A 25,485-nucleotide genomic window follows, 5' to 3' on the forward strand; every position below is an offset into this window, starting at 1 on the left:
TATGAGTACTTTATTATAGCTTATTTTTCCCTTTTAAAAAAAAAAACAATACAAATATGTTCTTATTACAAAATAGTTCACGATAATGCTAATCAATTAAGGTCGAGTAGTTGTTACTTATGTATTATTAAGTTAAGTGGATAGATTTCCAAGCGCTAGAATTACACTGGCTAACTTATTTTTCAATTGTTTACACCAATTAAGAATCCCGGATAGCACTATTATGAAATTTAAAAATTGAATTGAATACGTATACATTTATATAGTTATTATTTTATAAATTAAAAAAATACATAATAATATAAATGTAATGAATGAATTTTTAATAATATATTTCAAATATAATATTTATATTATATTATTACGAAAGGAAAATGTTAAAATTTTTAAAATATCAGCCTCAGCTTTTTATCTTAGACAAAGAAATGCCTTCGCGCCATAATTTGACAAGCAGCCTAAAATTATTTCTTATCTGTATTCTACATTTAGCCCAGTTTAATGAAACGTTTTTTTTTTATAACGGAATACTGTTTATTAACTATTTATTTTGTTAAATTTAGGTTTTGCTATTTTTTTTAAAGGTATTTATATATGCATTTATTTTTTTCTATTAAAAATTAATTTTGAGAAACAAATCTTTGATAGTCTAAATGTGAAATATTTTTACACTATGTGCTTATGTATTTAGTGTTTTTAAACGTGATGTTATTTTCAATTTTGGTGTTCGGAAATGATAAACCCAGCTTTTGAATATGATCGTAAGTAAAATTTTATTTTATGGTGCGTTTCCAATGAATTTGTTGGATTTCCTTGTGTTTGCGAATGTATGCAATCCTTAGAAAGTCAACAACTATTTATTACACAACATTTAAATAAAAAATAATGTTCCCTTAAAATATCGAGCGGAAAATCTTTGAAAATTTGTTTGATTAGTGATAAATAAATCATTTACGTAAGTGAATGAGGTATATATTAAATATTTTTTACTCTGTATTTATAACATACGGCTAGATTTAACTATGTACATACATATATCCGATGAACGTGGGTTCAAACTCGGGCAAGCACCTCTGAATTTTCATGTGCTTAATTTCTGTTATAATTCATCTCGTGCCTTTCGGTGATGGAAAACATCGTAAGGAAAGTTGCTTGTGTCTAATTTCATCGAAATTCGGCCACATGTGTATTCCACCAACCCGCAATCGAGCAGCGTGGTGGAATAAGCTGCAAACCTTCTCCTCAAAAAGGTAGAGGAGAACACACATGAGAGAAACTGAATACGACTGACGACCGAACTCCCATTGCTTAGTAGCTTTAACGTCGGTTCTTATTATATAAAAAAACAACACAAACTCTTTTATCTAATTACGCGCATATTTTTATTGCTACTTGTTCTATATAATGTTTTTTTTTTAATTGTATAGCTTGGGAACACTGATAAGATAAATGCTGAGATATTAAGAATATAAAACATTAAACAAAGAAAGCGTTCGTAAGACAAGAATCCTGATAGGGCTAGTACCTAGTAAACTGTTTCGAAATATTAAACTTTGTTTGTCATAATGAAGACGATTGTGATTGCAATAGTGTATTCGATTGCGTTGCAATGATTGTGATTACAATATTCTGATATTTTTATCGATTCTGTTTGGATGTTTAAAATTAATGAAACACAACAACGCAACCTTTCGTAAAAAATTATGAATTCATTCGTCGGCGGTAAAACTTTAAAACTAAATTCGATTAATTGCTTTAGACGAAATTAGTAAACGTATTAAAAAAATTTTTGCAAATAATAGAAGAAAAATAACCTGATATTAAATATGGTGTACGTACTACAATAGTGCAATATGTTTTTAAAACAATACCATACATATATATGTATGGCACGGTTGATATAATTCAGTCTTATTTTATCAGTAAAACAAATCGTAAACTGATAGGGACAATACTTCCTTTGAGATAGGAATGACGCATTGCAGAATTTAGGCTAAGCTTCGAATACATATGCGTCGGCGAAAAATACTTTGCTTTAGGTCGTAAATAATTAAATCGCAAATGTGTTTGTAGCCTTACGGTGATTTCAAGGTCTCTCAAATTTCGTATTGTCGCACAGGCGTTGCTCATGCTTTAATATTCCATCGCCTGGCTGCGAATCGACCTTCAAAGTAGTTTTTTTGTCGGCTTAGTTTTCATCGTTACTGGATCCTTTTGTTAACAATTTATCTGTTCTCATTCATACCATATTGCAATTATGACAGCTGTCAATGTGACATATAATAAATTAAACACACATGTTACTCATGTAGAATATATGTATTTTTCTTATTCCTTTTATATTCTTAATATTTAACTTTAATCTTGCCGTGATATGTAATCCTTACTAATATAAATGCGAAAGTGAGTTTATTTGTTTGTTACGCTTAAACATCTTAACCGCTCAACCGATGATCATGACATTTAGCATTAACGTTGTCACGTATACAGAAAAAAAGACATAGTATACCTAACACCTTTGTCCTTCACGCGGGTGAAGCCGCGGGCGGGAACTAGTACTATACATTTCAAGAAAGTTCTACAGAAGAGAATTTTCATCGGCTTCGAAGCTACAGTAACAGCCTGTTAATGTCCCACTGCTGGGCTAAGGCCTCCTCTCCATTTTGAGGAGAAGGTTTGGAGCTTATTCCACCACGCTGCTCCAATGCGGGTTGCTAGAATACACATGTGGCAGAATTTCAATGAAATTAGACACATGCAGGTTTCCTCACGATGTTTTCCTTCACCGTCAAGCACGAGATGAATTATAAACACAAATTAAGCACATGAATATTCAGTGGTGCTTGCCCGGGTTTGAACCTACGATCATCGGTTAAGATTTACGCGTTCTTACCACTGGGCTGGTTCGAAGCTAACGTACGTCGATTTGTTAGCAGCGGACGACGACACGTCGTTGTGCGATGAGGACGCGGCAGCTGAGGCGGCGGCGGCGTTCGCCCGCGCGTGCTCGCCAGACACGCAGCTCTTGCTGCCCGCCGCCTCGCCGGCGCCAGCACCGCACGCCGCGCGACGCTACCAATCCGAGCAGTAAGTCCTTATAGATAACTCTAAATATTATTGCTATATATTTTTTTTTTACAATTAATAGGCCAGCGTTTGACCGTTGACTTGCCTGATTTTAAGCATCGACACGGTCTAGGATGTAGCACGCTTGCCTATAAGAAACCTGTTTATTTTGTAACCTGTTTATGTTATATTTTATAAGCGAAATAATTTGATGCATCTGTTGGACGCTGCGGACGGTTATAACGAACGCAGTGTTACAATGGACTTGAAATATATAAGAGATTCCTTTTAGATCAAATTTAAAGTAATCACACTGGTACTATTATGGTTTTGAGTGTTGAAAAGTCATATATTCCTAATCATAAGTGATAACCGATCTGCGACCCTTTCACGTTTCATTAGCGCGCATTATCGTCGATGCAGTTCGGTTGTCTAAAGCGCTTACAAAACTAGAAATTAAAAATATGATATAAATAAAAAACGAGGTTATAAAATTTGAGGGAAACATTTTCTTTAATTTGTTTCCACTAGTATCTCATTTTTTTTTTGATAACACTATAGCAAGTCAACGGCTACCAAACAAAAAAAAATGTCGACAAACAGAGGAGAAAAAGTTTTGTCTAAACCTTTTCATATATATAGATAAATAAAATTAGTAAAAAATAATTCGTTAAGGAAATGATTACTATTCCATTAGAACCATGACATTTTTCTTTCAATGAGGAAAACAACTGATACGCACGTTGCCTTAATTATCATAGCGTGTCTCGAATCTATTTTCTAAATTATAAATAACTAACCTCGAGCCGCTCACAACAATGTTGATTAAAAATCATATCGTCCCCGTTGTGTCATTAAAACGTCACATCAGAGAGAATCCGCGTACAAATAAAATGAAAGCAAATATTTGTCTTCGACGAAACTGGCAACACATTTGTCACAAATAACTTCGAATAACAGTTTGGAGAATTTAATATTATGAGAATTCAAGAAATGGTTTAATTTTATTACAGTATTTCGCTTTAGGTTTTTCTTACGTAGATAAAGTATCGACAGCGGTAGCTGTCGAATATCCATTTGTTTGAAAATATCACGTTGCTGTACATGCATTCATGTGCCATATGAAATAAAATTTTAGAGGTAACTCCATTAGGTGTAGTTCACAAAAAATAAAATATTTTTTTTTTATTTACTTGGCCTGTATGGGATCGTCTATTGATATATAAATTATATTTTAAATTATAGTTAACTAGTTTCCGCGGTTACTCGCATAGCTGGGAGGGCGTTGTTGGTCATAAAGCGTAACAGACGAATAGAGCTACTTTCGCATTTATAATATTAATATAGATATATATGAAGAATTAATAAACATTGTCAGGAATCAGTTTCACGTCAACACGTATCTCAAACAATCAGCGAACAACAAACAATTTAATGAAACCAGTGACTATACACTGATTTCAATAGAATGTTTGTTCGCACGTCGACACGGAATTATTTCAACATATCTTACTTTCATCTATCACCAACAATAATTTATAAATTTAGGGCGCATTTCGTACAATCGTTAGAAAAGATTTGTTCGTTTCGATGTTAAGTGAAACGGGAGACGTGCGCAAAATTTCATCTGATGCATGTTCATAGAACGTTTTGTTTTGACAGATGGCGGGTGTTATCGGATAAACAGCCTTAATATAGTCAGTAGCCTTATTATAATATGTGATTATCGTATGTGTCAATCTGATGAATCATAAATATAGCGACATTTTGTGATGCTCAGTTACATTACCAACGTTATTATTACTTTGAATTGATGTCATAAAATCATTTGACTGTATGGAATGACACTAGCCCCGAAGATACGAGTCCTCCTAGTTTTGTGTACTTTTGAATGTATGTACAAAAACTATTTCAATAAAGATTATTATTATTTAAAATTGTTAACAAAACCTTCTTAAGTAATTTCTCATGTTTCAATTATTTGTCAGTCTTATTTTTTTTTTATAGAATAGGAAGGCGGACGAGCATATGGACCACCTGATGGTAAGTGGTCACCAACGCCCATAGACATTGGCATTGTAAGTAATTTAAACCATCGCTTACGTCACCAATGCGCCACCAACCTTGGTAACTAGGTATATACTTGTTTCCGTTTTATTGGTGTATTTATTCTGCACGGATCTCGTCTTGGGAGTTATCAAAGGTTCATAAACCACAGTACAGTAACAGCCTGTAAATGTCCCACTGCTGGGCTAAGGCCTCCTCTCCCTTTTTGAGGAGAAGGTTTGGAGCTTATTCCACCACGCTGCTCCAGTGCGGGTTGGTGGAATACACATGTGGCGGAATTTCGATGAAATTAGACACATGCAGGTTTCCTCACGATGTTTTCCTTCACCGAAAAGCACGAGATGAATTATAAACAGAAATTAAGCACATGTAAATTCAGAGGTGCTTGCCCGGGTTTGAACCACCCGATAAGATTCACGCGTTCTTACAACTGGGCCATCTCGACAAGTAAACCACAAGAAAGACATATTTTATATACTAAACCGTATTTGCATTGTAACTGGTGATTAGCCAGTGTTTATATTTCATAGAGTAATAATGTCTATGAGTGTTGTGACCATGGTAATATTAAAAATATCGTAATAGTCCTAAAGTGTATTAGTAAAAGTAAAGTATTGTAGTAATATCGTGTGGTTTTTGAAATTATATGTCTGACGCATTACTCAAATAATCTAGAAATAAATTTATATGTATTGAACGAAAATTTTCCGAAAACTAACTACATTATAACAAAGGATTAAAATTTGACGCCAACGTTCGAATGATTCCACGAATACACGAACATTTCAGTGGGCGTCATTCATATTTGCACTTAGCTGAATATAAAACTGTCGAAAATAGATTGAATGAAAACAAACAGCGTCGAATGAAATGCGTATTAAACGAATATAGTACAAGGCCCACTTGAATCATATTTTAAGAAATTACACGAATGTGCAGGAACTTCCGATATTAAAATCTGTTTAAATTTTTCGTTTCGTATTCTAGGAATAATTTGTCGATATGTTAATTTGTTCTAAGATAACCCTATTTTTTGTCCTTAATTGCTTAAACGCTGTAATAAAAAGAAAGAATATTGTCTACGACTAGGACATTTAGTTTATTTCCAAGAGACAAATATGTACATATATATATATATATAAATAAATATGTACATATATATAGACAAATATGTACATATGTATGTATATATATATTAAAAAAAGCGCATCCGTTTCTGAAATAAAATCAAATAGTTTTATTAAGAATAAATATATAACATTAAATTGGAATGAAACGGTTAAAAAAAGAATAAAACCTTGAAGTTGTCGATGTACTTTTGAAATCTGCATGTTTGCATAACACATGCATAAAACATCATGTGTCGACTAACATGCGCAGTGCATTCCATTAGTTATTAACAAATTTGTTTTTTTTTGTATAAGTTCTTTATTCTTGAAAAGCTATGTATAACCATTTAGATATATTCGGGTTGTATAATTTTTTTTTTTATGTAATGAACTAAATGTAACGACTTAACGGATCAAAGGGATTTTCGCTAAAATTTTCTCATTTATTCACACATAATATTTACAAAGAACTTTTATTAGCAAAAATTTGTTTAATTTTTTCATATGTTGCTTATAAAACCTTAAAATGGGACTGCAACAATTTTTTTTTTATGAAATACTTGTACAGTAACAGTAAACAGTAACAGCCTGTTAATGTCCCACTGCTGGGCTAAGGCCTCCTCTCCCTTTTGAGGAGAAGGTTTGGAGCTTATTCCACCACGCTGCTCCAATGCGGGTTGGTAGAATAGACATGTGGCAGAATTTCAATGAAATTAGACACATGCAGGTTTCCTCACGATGTTTTCCTTCACCGTTAAGCACGAGATGAATTATAAACACAAATTAAGCACATGAAAATTCAGTGGTGCTTGCCCGGGTTTGAACCCACGATCATCGGTTAAGATTCACGCGTTCTTACCACTAGGCCATCTCGGCTATCACTTGTACTTGTACACCACAAGCAAATGTGTCACCTCGTGGTATGTGATCAACACCATCTAGAGACATTGGCGATGTAAAAAAATATAGCCATATACCATACATCACCAATGCGCCACCAACCTTAGGAACTAAGATTGGTGTAGTTACACTAACTAACTTAACTCTTAAACCGGAATACAACAATATAATATTTTGTATTATAATGTTGTTTGGCAGCAGAATATATGATGAGTGGCACCTACACAGACGGGCATGAATTTATAAAAAAATAATGTAGTTTTCTGTTCTTAGAATGTTGCTGCTGTTTTTCTGACTACGACCTCGCTTGTCTAGTGACTAGATATAAGGCCACTGACCCAGAGGTCCTGAGTTCAATTCCCAGGTCGAGCCAATTAAAAATTATTAGGTTTTCTTGTCAAAAAATTCTCAGTAGCAGCCCGGGGCCTGGAAGGGGTACACTCTCATGTCTCGGATAGCACTTAAAGCCGTTAGCCCTGCACCTGAACTCTTTTCGATCGTGTCGGATTGCTGTCCCATCGGATTATGCGAGCTAGGGTGTAGAGAATACACCTGTGTTTGCGCACACACTATACACTCACCTGCGCTTATCTCTCTTTAGATTGGCCGCCGTGGCCGAAATCGGTCTAGAAGGCCTCACATGATGAGTGGCACCTACACAGACGGGTATGAATTTATAAAAAAAAATATAGTATTCTATTCTTATAATGTTGCTGCTGTTTTTATATATTTATATAATATTAACATTTATAACTCGATAAGTTTACAGGCCGTAAATGACTGAATATAATATACTGTATACGGCTTAGGTATTCTAAGCATATTAATTGCTGATGCCTCATTAGTATATCCGCCGACGCGCATTGTACAGCATAACTTGCGTGTTTTGTATATTGTCTTACATAGATTATCTTATAAAATGTACTTACGTCAAGTTTATTATATGTTAATTAATAGTTCATGTTAAATTTATATACAATGTCTATTCTATGAATCTCGTCTTATTAACAAGTAAAATATTATATAGGAAGTAAATATAATTATGTAATAAAATTCAATGAATGTTAGTTGGTTAGTTTCAAAATTCTCTGGTTATGCTTAGTCACAAAATAATATTTTTCATTGTTGTTTGTTGTTTGACCTCTTTACGGTAGCATGCGCTAGCGATACCATGGCGTTCTTCGGAAAGACGGAGATGGTACCGCTGGTTTTTTAGTAGGTATTCTTATTTTCGGGCGAAGGTGTCTTGGATACCGGTGAATCTCATATAACTCCCCACCCCCTCACACTTGGGAGAAACGCGTAACGCGTCCAGCAATTAATAAAAAGGATAAACTGACCTATACTTGGGGGTTCAATATCACAGTTTCCATTATATTGCTTATTACTGTTGAAACCAAAGATCAGTCCGTATGTGGTTTTATCTATCTACACTTTAAATTTTCTATTTCACAAATTTAGAGAAAGTATTTGTTTTTTTTTTTAATTTAAATAAGCTAAATTGAATGATAAGTTAATGAAATGACAATTTTAATATAAGGCAATAAAACAAAAAAAAACTATACACACGCACTCACACAATCCAACTTAAGGAAGAACTTTAAACATTTGTCAACATTATTTTGCTACCGAGAACTGCTGAAACCTTGAAAATATTGAAAACATCACTTTTCCCGTTAAATATTTATAATCGTAAGCGATAGTATGAACTATCTATATAACTACAACTTAACATTGCTCTCACAAAGTTCCAAGATCATCTGCTATCAATTTAAACAAACAAATGAGTTTTCACGTTTATAAAACTAAAGTTTTTACGTTAAAGTAACGATTTATTTAAATTAGGAATTGTGCTATCAGCCTTGTAGGCTGGTGATTACTCTATATTTCAAGGTGGTTTAGTGTATATTTAGACATTTTTGTATATTACTATTTCGCGAGGCTGTAATTTGTGTATACGTATTTTATTAGATATTTTTTGTATCTGTAAAAAAATACTAAAGTTAAACCTGCTAATATCCCACCGCTGGGATAAGACCTCTTCCTTGAAAAGGTTTATTCAACAACGCTGCTCCACTACCGGTTGGTGGAGTTACAAATGTGGCAGAATTTCATTGAAATTAGACTCGTGCAAATGTTTTTCGTCAGTACAAAGCACGATATGGTTTATTAACACATGAAAACTCAATGGTGCTTGCTACAATATTCGGTGCGGACCCACAATATTCGTATACAACACGACTGCCCTGAATGAATCACTCGGTATTATGTCATGATTCTAACGATACAAGATGCATACATTCATACATACATGAACCCTAGAAATATTACCCTCTTTTGGACAGTCGAATAAAAAGCGTATCAAAACCGATACAGAAAAACGTGATCTAGGTACATAAGCTAGCCTCGAGACAATAGTGGCGGAGTTCATGACAGAGATAACGAAATGGGCGTTAGCGCGGTGACCTCATGAATATTAATCTACCCTCACTAGCGAAGCAACATTTGGAAGCGAGAAAGCGATAAAAAACATTATAATACTCTTTATGTTTCGAATTCATGTAATTTACAAACTAAACAGTAAAACGTATGTAACAATATAAACCGAATAATTATCACAATGAGTACTTTTGAGCTTCTTATCGCTAAATAGTTTTTATCTCGTATTGTTTATAATGATCTGGCGATTTTTAATACTACCCATTGTCCGCGAGACGTTGATTCTTATCTCGAATATTTTAAAACGAAACCCTTAAGTATACTTCATAATATAATTAAAAACATATTTTTTAAACTTGGCAACTAATAAATTAAATTTGAATATCGAATGGAAAGTTATGATATGGCACTGCTTATATATATAATGTAATGCAAAAAGATGGATTTTCCACATAGAATAGTTGTAGTAAAAAAGTCAAATGTGAGGGTTGCCATGTGCAAGCAGGGAGTGACGGGATATGAAAATAAAGGTGAATGGCTAATAGAGGTGACTTAAAAATAAAAATAATTATACTAACTGAGATAAGTGCAAGCAAATGTTGAATGATGACAAAACTTAAACATAAATCTCAGATATCATGTCTTAAATGCTTTGTTAATTTCAAAATGATAAAGTGCTTAAATTCGATACGACACTGATCATTTACTAATTTAAAAAAATCAAATAATTATTCAACTTTATTTTAATTATCTTGTATACCTTAAATTTAACTGTGACATCCTACCACACGTGATGCGACAATCCGCAGTGTGACGACACCCTTATCTCGTAAAGTAAATATTGAGACAAGATGAACAAAGGCTGTATAATAACTAACATTTTAAACGATATTTTTGCATTTTATGTATGTAGTAAATCTATAATTTTGTGGTTTACCTCGTGTTGGATTTTTGCGAGCCCATGGAGGTACCTTTCAATCATCAGATTTTACCGTCAAACAGCAATATTTAGCACAATTGTGTTCCTACTGGCACAAAGGCACATATCATGGTTCTAAAGGTTGTTAGCTCATTGGCGATGTATGGTTCATATTTCTTACAGTGCCATTGTCTATGGGCGGTGGTGACCACTTATCACTAGGTAGCCCATTCCAAGCGGCATTCGTAAGCAGGCTGGTGACCGTTACTAACTAACAAACAAACCGACGTGCTTAAGTAAAAATAGATCTGAAAAACGTAACTAAAGAAAAAAGATAAAAAATAACGAATTGTGAAGCCTTTTAGTGATGTCGTGTCACTAGAAGTCGTTTTCAATTAGTTTTCAAGAGAACCGAAGGCCGCTACAATATCCGTGTCCCACTTTGTTGAGCGAACGTCGCCGATCGGCTTCTTAGTTAAATGGTTTTCTATTGAATTTCATTCTGCTTATAACATGACATCAAATGCATGTCTAAGTCTATTATGTTCTGTTTCAGTGTTCCATTTTAGATTGATACTAGTTTTCGCCCGAAGCTTTGCATGTGTGTATAGGGGGGGGGGGGGGGGCGTTAGTTGTTGTTATGATATTTATATTAACACCGTTAATCTCAATTGATATTATGATCAGTGTTTAGATACTGATCACAGTAACAGCCTGTTAATGTCCCACTGCTGGGCTAAGGCCTCCTCTCCCTTTTGAGGAGAAGGTTTGGAGCTTATTCCATCACGCTGCTCCAATGCGGGTTGGTAGAATACACATGTGGCATAATTTCAATGAAATTAGACACATGCAGGTTTCCTCACGATGTTTTCCTTCACCGTCAAGCACGAGATGATTTATAAACAAAAATTAAGCACATGAAAATGCAGTGGTGCTTGCCCGGGTTTGAACCCACGATCATCGGTTAAGATTCACGCGTTCTAACCACTAGGCCATCTCGGCTTTTTTTTATATATATACTGATCAGGTTGTCTTAAATATAAAAATGATACTGAAGATCGTTCAAATATCTCACGATTGGTTTTGTTGGAAACAAACATTGTTAAACCTATTTTTACAAGGGTAGTACCGTTTAAGAGTAACATGACGACGAAAGGATATTATTCACCTTTGACATTTAATACATCTTTTTAGCAGAATTGGGATCCTTGATGGCTTAAGGCAATTTTGACTGCCTCGTTATTCTAGTGGCTAGATATAAGGTCGCAGATCCCGAGGTCCTGGGTTCACCCCAGGTTGGGCCGATAATAATATATTGGGTTTTTCTGTCGAAGATTCTCATTTGCAGCCCGGAGTCTGAAATTTAGAAGTGAGTACACTCAACATACGTGCTTTTGGCACATGTATCAAACATGCACGTGCGAGGCAAGTCGTTGGTCCTGCACCTGAACTCATTCCGGTCGTGTCGGATTGCTGTTCCATCGGATTATGAGAGTGATGGAATAGAAAATGCATCTGTATTTGCGTACACACTTGTGTACTATAATTTATCCTACGCAGTTGGTTAATCTATCTTGGAATTGGCCGCCGTGGTCGAAATTGGTCAGGAGGACATTATCAACTCAATTTAGTTTTTTTTATTTTACACGATTGATTCCGAAGTTAAGTCTAGTTTGACTATGTCTTATAATAATCGGTTGAATTTCACAAAAAATAAATGGTGTATTACGAATACACTCGATAAGGATTTTTCGATATAAATAATTCAAATAAAAACAAAAGTAACAAGCTAATGCTTACTATTTATTCTAATGCCAACTTTGGTAGCGGTGGACTCAGATTGGCTAAATAATAACTATGATGATGAATGGCAACTGACGTGAGAAGTTTTTTTCGAATATTCCTAATATAGGCTTCATACTTCCTGCTATCAATGCTGTCATACAAAAAACTTACAAACGTTATATTTAACATTAATCAATAATTAATAAGTATTAAAATACTTTCGACCTATCATATGATAACTGTCTTCCATATTGAAATGTAATAAAAATATTTTTGCTCCTAAGTTTTTATTCTGTTGCTATCCTATCCTCGTTATATTGAAAGAATACTGGTCGTTTAATATTACAAGAAAAACAAATATTTATAATAATATAATCGATCAATCTTAATACAGTAATGTCTACAGGTTCAATACGATTGTCAAGTAGATTGGTTTCGTTTTGTATTGTTGTACTCCGGTTTTAAGGGTTAGTGAAACAGTGTAACTACAGGCACAAGGGACATAACATCTTAGTTCCCAAGGATAGTATACATATTACAAAATAGCTAGGCAATCGGGCCACCCGATGGTATGTGATCACCACCGTCTACAGACATTGGTAATGTACATGTATATTATATTAATGTTTACGCTGCAATCCTAAAGAGTAAGTGTAAACTTTAGCAGACTAATCTTTTAATCTATCAAAATAACTTTATGTACTCATTATGTATAGTACATACGTAGTGTTTGATCGAAGCCCGACCAAGGCTGAAGGCGTTGTCAGTACCGTCAAACGTCAAAGCGAAGGAGACCTGTAGAGACAGGCCAGCCATGTAACGGCACATTAGTGACACGCGCCAAAAGTCACGTGACTTACCGCAATGACAATCTTTTTTTTTTTTTTTTATAGAATAGGAAGGCGGACGAGCATATGGGCCACCTGATGGTAAGTGGTCACCAACGCTCTTAGACATTGGCATTGTAAGAAATGTCAACCATCGCTTACATATCCAATGCGCCACCAACCTTGGGAACTAAGATTTTATGTCCCTTGTGCCTGTAATTACACTGGCTCACTCACCCTTCAAACCGGAACACAACAATATCAAGTATTGCTGTTTTGCGGTAGAATATCTGATGAGTGGGTGGTACCTACCCAGACGAGCTTGCACAAAGCCCTACCACCAATCTTATATCCAACTCTTATTTTATTAGAAAACAAAAATTGTCACCTTAATAAACAACTGTTTATCATTGTCACCAGTTCGTGGTGACGTTGGAAACGTGCTCGGAATAGGTTGAACAGTAAATAATATCGTCAAATACTTATATACACGTACGTATATTTCGATGTTTTCACTAAAACTATATATATTAACTATTTTCGAGTATTGAATCCTTTATCATGTTATTTATATACCTAGAATGCAGTAATATATCATGTGTATATAAATAATTGTTATTTTATTTCAATGCAATATTAATTGTTGTGAAAAAAGTATTTTATTCTAATATTATAAATGTATTAGTAAGTCTGTGTGTGTTTGTTTTAAACTGGGTATTAATAAATTTTATTCATTTTAATACCCAGCCTAACTTATAATTAAGTTTTTGAATATCCCGAGCATGCGCGCATGCATCTTTAACATCGGTTGCTGCTCATATATACCCAAATATTCCTTAAGAGATAACTGGACATCAATGTTCTTATTCATCGGATTATTTAAATTAATGATTAAATAAAAAAAACCATTTATTGTTATTTAGTTTAAGAAATTTAATTATTATTTGTGCAACAATGCAGTAAGTTGACGTTTTTATAAAGGAATCTTAACTGCTGAGTTATATGGTAACAAGTTGAAGGTCACGAAAACGAATTCCGTCGTACGAATATAATTGGCGGTGACGTCATAACGTCATACAATACAATGTTTATAAGGACTCGTTGTGCGATCCGTCGGGCGATCGATCAAGAAAACCGCCCTAGTGTGGGCGGGCAGACGTTAGGCGGTCAGGCAAAGCATCTTATATACATAGCCATTGGTATTAATTAAAAACACTCCAATGTCTGTTTATATATGCAAATATTCATCAATATTGCTATCGATCCTTATTTGCTTGAAAAAAGTAATACCAGTGAAAAAACGTATCAATACTATGACGATACTCGTGTTATATTTTTGGACTTTCTCAGCACTAAATTCCTATATAATCGTTAAGATTGAAGATTTGCATCGAAAAATAACTGGAAAAATTTTACCCTGAGAAGCGACGCGGCGCGCATTTCACTGCGCCCTTTCAGTCGACTCGTGACCGCCGCCGAGGACGCACGCTCGAACCGCATCGATTGATAACTAAAAAAAAAAACTGTAACTGTATAATTAGTACCATACGTTCTTAACGAGTGCTTGTGTTTTGTGTTTTTGTGGGTTTCATTTTGTTCCATTCGCTCCCACGCTAAACAGGAAAATCAATCTTCAGAAAGCTATTGTAAAATAACGAATAGGATAGTATTTTGGCAAAATATTTCGAACAAGCGTAAGTACGTAATTCATGGATTAAATGTTTTCGTCTATCGTTGATTCGTGTCTATAACGTCAACATGTGAAGCTAATTGCTTCGTTTTATTTTTAATGAGTCTATTATAGCTAACTGAAATTACATACGACAACGTATAATTGTGTATGTATTATAATGTTTTAGAACTTTCTATTTAATTCACATGACATTCTAAGTGACAATAAAATCCCAAGCTTATACTTACTATGATTTTTTTTAGATTAAATACGATACAATAAAACAGAATTCGTGTTTCATTCTCGTCGTTTCGCAAATTAAATAATAAATTAACAATTAGCGAAGAGATTTGTTCGTTGAATAGCAAAGTAATTGAAACGAGAAACATTGTCTGAATAATAACAAGATAATACTATGCGATATTCTGTTTAAATATAAAACAAATTAATAAGTATTAATACTAACTATTAATGCTCCGTTAACAGTTAAGCACGGTTACGGTATTGAAAAACGATTCGTTTACTTAACGAAAAATAAAAGTATCTATTGCATATTATTTGAACAGCTAAATAATTATTTTAATTTATTATTTTTCTTTAATAACTATGTTTATTCTTTGTTTGTATATTTTTTTTTTTTTGGTAATATTATTGGTCTTTAGAATTGGAATGGATAGATGGAATAGTTTTGAATAATATTTTGTTTCAAACCAGGGGTCGTGTGTGTGTTGTTGTGTTTGACGGGCCGGTTGGCGTGGTTGGTAGATACTTGCCTTTCACGCCGAAGGTTGTGGGTTCGATTCCCAACCAGGACAGACATTTGTGTGCATGAACATGTTTGTTTGTCCTGAGTCTGGGTGTAATTATCTATATAAGTATGTATTTACAAAAAAAAATTATTATATGTAGTATATCAGTTGTCTGGTTTCCATAGTACAAGCTCTGCTTAGTTTGGGATCAGATGGCCGTGTGTGAATAATGTCCCAGGATGTTATTATCAAGTTACTGTGTACGTTTATAGAATTCTGTAATTATTTGTTCTTATTTTAAACATCGTTAATAAGTTTATCGCGATTTCAAATGAATTTGAGATATTTTGATAATTCATAATATTTCTGATTTATAAGATAAATTAAAATTCAATAGAAAGGACATTCTCTTCTAAAGATTTTTTATACATCAAATAAATAGATATAATAAGATTTCGCGAGGACAAATCATTTTAACGGAATAGATTGAGTAATTTATTAGCGCTTTAGTAATTATATTTATCTCTTGCTATAACGTTACAAAATAATAAAAATAGCCTAAAATCGTATAACATTTCCAGATATATCCGCATCAAATTGCTTCAATCTAGTTTTTACTGGTTTGTATAAGTACACAACAAAGATTTATAGAGCGCATTATGATCAAATACATTAATTTTACAAAAAAAGTCCTTGCAATTACTGTATGACCGAGAATCGATTTCAATAAATAAACTATTCGTGAGCTTAGCGTGTGTATAACATGTTTATTGATTCATAATTTCAAGATTAGTATTTATAGATATTGTTCATATATGAAACCGTAACCGTAACAGCCTGAGAATGTTCCACTGCTGGGCTAAAGGCCTCCTCTCCTCTTTTTGAGGAGAAGGTCCAAGCTTATTCCACCACGCTGCTCCAATGCGGGTTGGTAGAATTCACATGTGGCAGAATTTCAGTGAAATTAGACACATGCAGGTTTCCTCACGATGTTTTCCTTCACCATATATATGAAAGTCATACATATAAGTTTTTATACGTTAGACTATCGATTAATATAAGTTGGGTTTGTCTCAAATAAGTTCACCTTTCGAGAGATTGTTATCAGCTTAATACTATACGAATCGTAAGCGTTTAACGAGGTATGTTGGTGACGTGATTCCAACGCATCGGTTCCATGACGATGGGAACCGTAGTTTTCTCGTAACGTTATTTGCCGAGAATAAATAATGTTAGTTAAACTTGATTATATAAAAGTATCAGCCATATGATCTACTGCTGGGTTAAATTGAATAGAATTGGAGCTTATTCCAAGACGCTGCTCCAATGTGGGTTCGTGGATACACATGTCATAGATTATAATCGGTCACATGCACAAAATAAATATAAATACAAATTAAACACATGACAATTTTGATTAGAACCCGTAATCATCGTTTAATACATATTTTTATCCTTAATATTACTGTTGTATTGCCTAATGTTAAGCAACAACACGGTCTAGGATGTAGCACGCTGGTCTAGAATAAACCTGTTATACTAAAAACCAGAAATATTCACGTATGCTAACCACTGGACCCTCACGAGTTAAAATCAGATTATATAATGATAAATATAGTTTGATATCAGGTCAAGTTGTATGTAATATAAACGTAGACCGCGGCGAATGATAGTTGTAGGCTATTGAGTTCAATGCCAATAGCCTTACTCGCATTACATACGCGTTTTTCATTCACACACGTTCTCATTATAAATACAATTTTTTTTTCTATTTAAAATGACTGCAGACTGACAAATAGGCCATTTGATGGTAAGTGGTCTGCATCGCCCATAGACATTGGCAAGAACCGGCCAACCTTAGGAACTATGATGGCGTGTTCCTTGTGCCTTCAATTACTGTAACCGACTCACTCTTCAGACCGGAGCCTAATAATACTAAGACTATATGACTGGGTGGGACCTAGTACCTACATTTGTCTTGCACAAAACCCTACCACCATGTATCGGTTTCATTCGACTTTAACCGAGCCAACACTGAGTTAGTTTATACTAAAAAAATACATAAGTAACCTTTTTCAATCTAAACATTAAAAAAAAAAAAAATTTTAGATACCAGATTGTGTTATCGCCAGAGCTAAGTTTGTGCAAAATCTTCACTTAATCGACTGGACGGAATTTGTTTTATATTCAGTTGCAAAATTTGACCCATACACGCTAACAATTTGAATTAAATAAAATCTTGTTAAATGTCATATTCTCGTTCACTTTTATAGAAGATCAAGGGAAGAAATAATTTCACTTCACAATGCGAACGTTACTTTTAACGGTAACGATACTGCAGTGTGTTGTCCTTTAAAAGTTCGTGTCGTATCTCACTTGTGAAATGTTTAAACGCGACTCACATTGATGCGCTATTTTGATACGTAAATTGAATGTTATGTTATAATTTTGTAGTCAATGTCGCGTATCACTTTGACATTTTACGATCTTGTTCTGCGTTAAGTTTCGATTTTATTATATAGAGTAATAGCATTGGATTCATCAACTTAAATACTGTATAGTCATTGGTGGTAGGACTTTGTGCAAGCTCGTCTGGGTATGTACCACCCACTCGTCAGATATTCTACCGCAAAACAGCAGTACTTGATATTGTTGTGTTTGGTTAGAAGGGTGAGTGAACCAGTGTAATTACAGGCACAAGGGACATAACATCTCAGTTCCCAAGGTTGGTGACGCATTGGCGATGTAAGCGACGGTTAACATTTCTTGCAATGTCAATGTCTATGGGCGGTAGCGACCACATACCATCAAGTGGCCCATATGTTCGTCCGCCTTCCTATTGTATAAAAAAAAGTTATCATCATCATTAACATCAGCAGTCACTTCGCCTATTGCGGTGTTTAACTCTACTTTTGTCTCTGTCACGCCTTAAATGTCCTGCGCAAGTAATAAGCAGGTTCCAGGCCTTATATGGCGGCGAGTCATATAGTACATTATCCAAATCTAACTAATATTTATTCTATCATTATTATTCTGACGGTATATTAATCTATATATATAGTTAAAATAAATTTCTATTTCAGTGTCTTTGACCAAATTACACCATTTAGTTATACTAGATCATTTTACAGCATCAAAAAAGTGCGCTAAGCTTTATCGCTTGTGTGGAACTGGTTTAACATTTAAATGGTTTGTCCCACACATACTAACAAGCGATGTCAAATAAAAACTAGTAGAAACGTAACCCAGAAACAAACTGCGAAAAACAATTATTTTTTATAAATGTTTTATTATTCTTACATTTTAATATCTGACCTACATGACACGATACATTTCATTAAAACCAATTATATTGTTTCATTCCGAAATAATGGATGCAATGTCTCGATACGGACCAATTAAATATTGCATTCGTATGCTTAAATAGCAAAACTGAAAATATTACATTCAGATTTCAATTTAACTTCAATCAATCTATGCTTTTATTAATTGTCGTGTTATATTGTTGACTTGTCTTATTAGAATGTAGAACTGAAGGTCCAGAATTCAAAATCCAATTATACCAATAGAGTTTTTGAGTGGCCGGAGTTCAGAAATTTTGGTCCCGCGCCTGAACTGAGAATACAACAATGAAAACCTGGGTTTGCGCAAATGTGCATTTCCTAATGTCCGTGCCCAATGCCTAGTGTCCGTTTTGTCGTAGCCGCAATCGGTCAGGAAGACATAACATACAACGGTTTAAGGATGTCTGTATGTGTCGGATGAAATACTGTTCAAAGCCCAGCTGTGGGACAATGACTGTATTTTTTACATTACAATACAATACATATATACAATACACGTCGTATTGAACTGGCAAAAATATAACCAACATATACACTATTAAATAATGATTTCAATTAAGTACTTTTAATTATGTAGGTTTAATGTTTTCAGGTTTCATTTCATTTAGGTTATAATCAATAGAATCTTGATAACAAATATATTACATACAAATGCTAATTTAGCACCTATAAAACTGAATAATCGCACAATCTAGAATTCCACAAAAGCGAGAAAAGTCCATTAAGAAAATTATATTTTTAAGCAAAAATAAATCAATTATTTTTGTATTACATTAATATAAGTTGGCTGACTGTCTAATACGCAATATGATGGTAAGTGGGCACCATCGCCCATCACACATTGTCGATGTGCCACCAACCGTAGGAATTGTCTTCTGTGCCTATAGTTGCTGGCTCACTGAAACTTTTTATACAAAATTGTAGATTATATAGAGAAAACTCTGAAATAAATTTCGAAAATATTCTTTTTAAAATGATTTTATTGATCAAATATTTCAGTTACAGACAAAACACTGTTTTAGAATTCTATATATTAACTAGGAGCGTCTGGCGATTCGGTTTCAGTTGCGTTAAGCTTTGAGTTTCGACCCTTTAGTTGTTTAAGGTTACTGCTAACACGGTCGTAGAAGGCGAATTTATAGAGCCTATAAAATTCCTTATTCAAATTGGCAGGATAGTTTGTTAGATTGACGCGATAAACGTGTAAACTCTCCTGCTGTATTATATATAGTATTTTTTTATTAGATGTGTTCATGTTCTTATAATTAACCAGGTATCGCCCGCGGCTTTGTCCGCGAGTCAAAAATTGATTTATAAAATTAAGAGTTAAATTCGTTAAGTTTTATTTTATAATCTGTAATAAATCAGTTTATTATTCATCCTTCAAATGTTAGAACCGACTTATGGTGATATTTTGATGCGTGTATTTTTTAAATATTATAATTATTATGGTTAATGTCGCATATCAATTTTTGATATTTCACGACCGTTTTCTGCGGCGAGTCTCGACTTTGTTCATACAAAATAGCCTTACAGAACATAATTACGTATGTATTTTTAATATTGTCCGGAAATAAAGCGTTTAATCTTTTTAAACGGAATCCTTAGTAGTCTAACGTGCCCCGACCACACTGTACCGCCGAGATCCGGTGGCGTTTATTTACGGTCGTTAACTAAAGGCCAATCATATACTTGACCATTTGAAATCATTGTTATATGTAATAAATTATGCTTAACATTAAATCTATATCTTTGCAAGAACATTTCAGTTAGAATTGTTTTTAATGACTTTTTCTTTTTCCAAGGTACTCGTGTTTACAACGTAGCTAACAAGTTGCTTGACATATATTTTAATACCAGAATGTAAAGGTGATAAGTTATAAAACGGTTATAAGTTTTATTTACAGTTAGTATGGCCTCCTGTCTCCCTTCCTATTTAATTTCATTTCATTGTACAAGATGTAGTCTAATACGTTTTTTTTTTTTGAGGAAATAAATAAATAATAATCATTATTATTTATTACCGAAAGATCGTCCTCTATCGTTTCACTGTCGATCTATGTATCAAGACTTTTTACGCGCAAAAACGTCCCAGTACTTTCGTTAACTAAATTCAATTGAAAATTTTGAAGATTTTTCACATTAGTTGCTGAGTGAACTAGGGTAACTACAAGCCCGAAGACCGAGACATAACGTATTAGTTATATATAAAAAAATACAGACTCAATAATTAAGAATAATTGGTATAATAGTATCATGTAATCACTCAGCAGCATAAGTACCTTAAACAAATTCTTAAGTATTACAAAACGCTGGATTCGTTGTAGCCTCTGGGCTTCGCTCAAGTTTTGGAGATTTAATTAAAAACGAGAGATAATAAAAAATATTAACAATACATACATATTAAGGAAACTTTACATCACTTTGCTAGGATTTTATTGATATCCCAATTAATCCCAATAAAGCAAGTAGTGTTCCTAAGTGAAATATCAATTCCGCTTATATCCGATTTCGTGCAGTAAGATCCGGCGTGAGTCATTCTACATGTTGACATAACAGAACTCTCGCGGAACCACGTAAAGATGCAATGCAATACATGCCCAGCGCATGTGCCAGCAAGGTTGCGTCAGAATGACTTAGTTTAACCGAATAAGGGATGCATCTTCCGAGTTCTAGTTTCATATTATAGCTATGTTCTTTTTTTAAATATTGTTTCACGTACTTTACTTAGACTACTATACTTGTTATATTTTATTATTACATAGTAATAGATATTTTTTATCGATAGATATTTTTTTATGTGAAATCAATTATTTCGACCCGGCATACCTTTAGAAAACTGATGCTATTCAATGAGCAAATGGACCTCATTAAAAATACAATATAATATTAGGTTCTTGAATAAGTTCTCGCCGTTTCCTAAGAGATGACACTACCAGTACTACGTACGTGTAATTACAGATGGTAACACATCTGCGGGGAATTACTGTATGTAGTCATTAACTTCAGTATTATAATAGTAATATTAGCTGGACGTCCCACGACCCAATTACATTACATCGTGACGTATATCCGAAAACACAAACAACAACTCTCTACAAACGCTAGTCTGGTCTAGACAAACATGAGGATATTGAAACGCGCGCCATTAGTATTTAAGACATACTGGCAACCATTCCGCCATTTAGTTACCAATGAGTGTATTGCAATGTATTTTTACATGTAAAAAGAATTTGCTACACCAAGAGCTGACCAAGTGTCTGACACTTTCGAGATTGCTTTTACTGGTCGATCCCATAACGTCACCATCCGGGAATTCCGGGATATTGAGGTGCTTCCGTGCTCGATTGTTACGGCTTTTACTACTATCTCAGGTTGAAACGTAATTGCATTGTTTTACTCAGCCGTAACTACGAAGTTACTTTTTTTTACGGTGTCCTATCTATTTAGATTTATAACTTCGAGCTCACAACCCTAGGTCGTGAATTACTCATGCATGTGCGATCGCTATGGCACCGTGAACACATTATTCAGTGTGCGTACGTTCTTATTACATGCATATAGAGTCTGTAATCGTCTAACTAGATCATTATTTACATTGCGCACTAAAACACCGATCTCTCACTTCAATCTGCTTCTACATAATAATAAAATTTATATAAATGAAATATAATTAAATATATTCCCTGTGTAATAGCTTTCCGTTGATTGAAAATTTTTATTTATTAGATAATTTGTAAATTTAAATCTGAAGAAATCCATGATTAAATCTTTACGGACTCAGTGAATTGAATTAAGTGTAAAAATGGCAATGGACACTATGGCAGTCGAACTGCCTGACTTATCAACACATGCTCCACAACGACCCGCAGAGGAAACACCTGAAGAAAAGTGAGTATAATGATTGCTTAATGAAAATTTTAATTTGCACAAACATAATAGTATGTTTATTTTTTATTATCAATTACCGCCTTCACGAATTTCTGCTTAGCCTAAAGGTTGACTGGTAGAGAATGCCTTTAGGCATTAAGTCCGCCTTTTGTCCTACTACACATTGTATGGTGGTCAAAATAATATTTAAATAAAGAATTAACCGGTTGGTATATTTTTTTTGTAAATTGAACACTACCTCTTAATGCCTTTTAATGACATTATCTGTGTAAAAAAATTGAATTGAATTAGTCTCTTTTTCAACGTACATTCCTACATACATAATATATTTTTAGGTCAAAAATATGTTATCGTTGTAAACGGAAACAGTTTTACGAATATTAGACTTTAAAAGACCCACGCCCACACCCATACAGATGATCTAATAAAATAGAACATTTTATATCTCCAAACATTAAATAGGTCAAAGAAAAAATATTGAAGCAACGTTCGTGTATTAAATGTCACTATAAAATTAATGACTGTTCAGAATTTTCATGATAGCATTTGAGAGTGTAACGATCTTCCCCATTCCATCCCTCATTATAAAAATAAATAAACCTGACGGCTCTTCTCGGGTCGAAGCAAGCGTTTCAAGTTTTTCGTAATTTAAATAAAACAAACTTTGTTTTCTAAAATTAGTAAATATATTTTGAAGATTAAGAAAATTCCAACCAGCACACTTTTTTCCTGGAAATTCAAAAATATAACCGTTCAAAATGATGAAATTGACTTACATTTGTTTTGTCTACCATAGATATAAAAATTTAACATATACATATAATATATATAATCGTACTAACTTTCATCAGAGTTTTTACCCGGACAAATGATTCATACCGAGTAATTTAAGTACAGAACGTTCATTTTCCGTGCACTTGTTAGTTGAAAGGTGAAACGGTAGAACTGGTTGAAATATGTAAACAATTATAATTTATTCTTTTTGATGGATCCAAAGTGAAGTGAGTCACTCCGCGTGATTCGCTTCGGATGTACGTTACGTACTCGTCTGTTTGTATCAAAAGTACAGACTGTTGTTAGTTTCAATCCAACTGACAAATCACACGCAATGTTTTTTCATTCATTAATTAATATTATTTATATTTTTTCCGTGTCTTGTTAGCTAGTAATTTAATTAATAGAGGTATTTTATTCCGTATACGAAATAATTTTTCATAATAATAAAAAATTGACGCTCTTTCTACTCTTAATATTATTTATTTCTGTTCAACAAACTAGCGGCCCGGCAGACGTCGTCCTACCATACCGACATTTTTTTCATTTGGTGCAATTTTAGTATTTATGCGTACTTTAGTGTACCTGTTTGTTGTGTGTTATTTTTGTCCTTCAATATACATATGTAAATCCTTATTCTTTTATCGCTTGCTAAGCCAGGACGGGTAGCTAGTATAATATAAAAAATATATTTTTAAAAATAAATACCGTTTTTATATTTAATCTAGCATGAGAAGTCATTGAGTTGTGTACGCATACCTCTGTAAAAATATATAGTCTGAATTGTTCAACGGGCCCGGCGATGCGAAAGTAGCAACTTCGATCCTGGCTCACAGCACTACGTTGTTGTACTCTGTCCTATATACAGTGAGAGTGCGTATAAATATTCATAATATTTTGACATGTACCGTACCGTAACCGTAACAGCCTGTGAATGTCCCACTGCTGGGCTAAAGGCCTCCTCTCCTCTTTTCGAGGAGAAGGTTTGGAGCTTATTCCACCACGCTGCTCCAATGCGGGTCGGTAGAATTCACATGTGGCAGAATTTCAGTGAAATTAGACACATGCAGGTTTCCTCACGATGTTTTCCTTCGCCGTTAAGCACGAAATGAATTAAAATCACAAATTAAGAACATGAAAATTCAGTGGTGCTTGCCCGGGTTTGAACCCACGATCATCGGTTAAGATTCACGCGTTCTTACCACAGGGCCATCTCGGCTTTTAATATGGCATGACATGTACATAATTTCTAAATCAAAATAAACGAAATAAACTAAAAATATTACATATATCTTACTTAGTCTTTATTTATCGCTGGAAAAACGCATTATTTCCAAAGCGCCGAGTGCGCTGCGAACATCGGCGTGTATTCCAATAAGAAACCAGCGGTACTCTTTCCGTCTTAACGTGGAGCGCCACGGGATCGCTTACGCATGTTACCGTGATATATCTTACTTAGCCTCATGTAGGGGGAGGGCGTTAGAACTAGTAAAATAATTGTTGTCTGTAGTGTAGTTCTGGTATTTGCGGTTTGTAAGCGCTTAAATGAAATCCCCTTATTTTTAATGCTTTTTTTTAATTGTCTTAACTTAAAGGTGTTTCCACTTGACTGTCATTTTTTTGTTATTTTACTTGCTTTGACAAAAATGCTTGCAACACTTAGAATAACGTTTTCAGCCTAGAACGATATTTTTAAAAAACCTCTTCATCACACGTAACGTAATATAAGTTAAGAAAAAAGCATGACGTCACCGCTGCTAATGATCACTACCCACGGCGTGGAGTCGGGGTAGTTATTCCCATGTGCTATTTAGGTCAAGCTGTGACGGTATTGATTCAATATTGTGATATTTAGACGCACTTAATATTTTTATGATAGCTTATACGATTCATATGTTGCGTCAAATTTTTATGTTCGGGTCAGAATGTTGGGTCAATAAGATCAC

The 25,485-nt window shown here is 34.0% G+C and overlaps 1 protein-coding gene across 3 annotated transcripts in view; it reads left to right on the forward strand.

Moving 5' to 3' along the window:
* Positions 1-25,485, forward strand: part of LOC126768944 (protein GDAP2 homolog) — a 92,514-nt gene that overhangs the window by 50,594 nt on the left and 16,435 nt on the right. For 2 of the 3 annotated variants that reach the window (XM_050487425.1, XM_050487424.1), the window contains exon 7: positions 2,931-3,084. In XM_050487425.1, coding sequence (XP_050343382.1) covers positions 2,931-3,084 — 154 coding nt within the window. The remainder of the gene's footprint in view (positions 1-2,930; positions 3,085-25,485) is intronic. The other variant, XM_050487426.1, reaches the window with a different exon arrangement.

The sequence above is a fragment of the Nymphalis io genome, chromosome 6 (assembly GCF_905147045.1).
Source record: "Nymphalis io chromosome 6, ilAglIoxx1.1, whole genome shotgun sequence".
Lineage (NCBI taxonomy): Eukaryota > Metazoa > Arthropoda > Insecta > Lepidoptera > Nymphalidae > Nymphalis > Nymphalis io.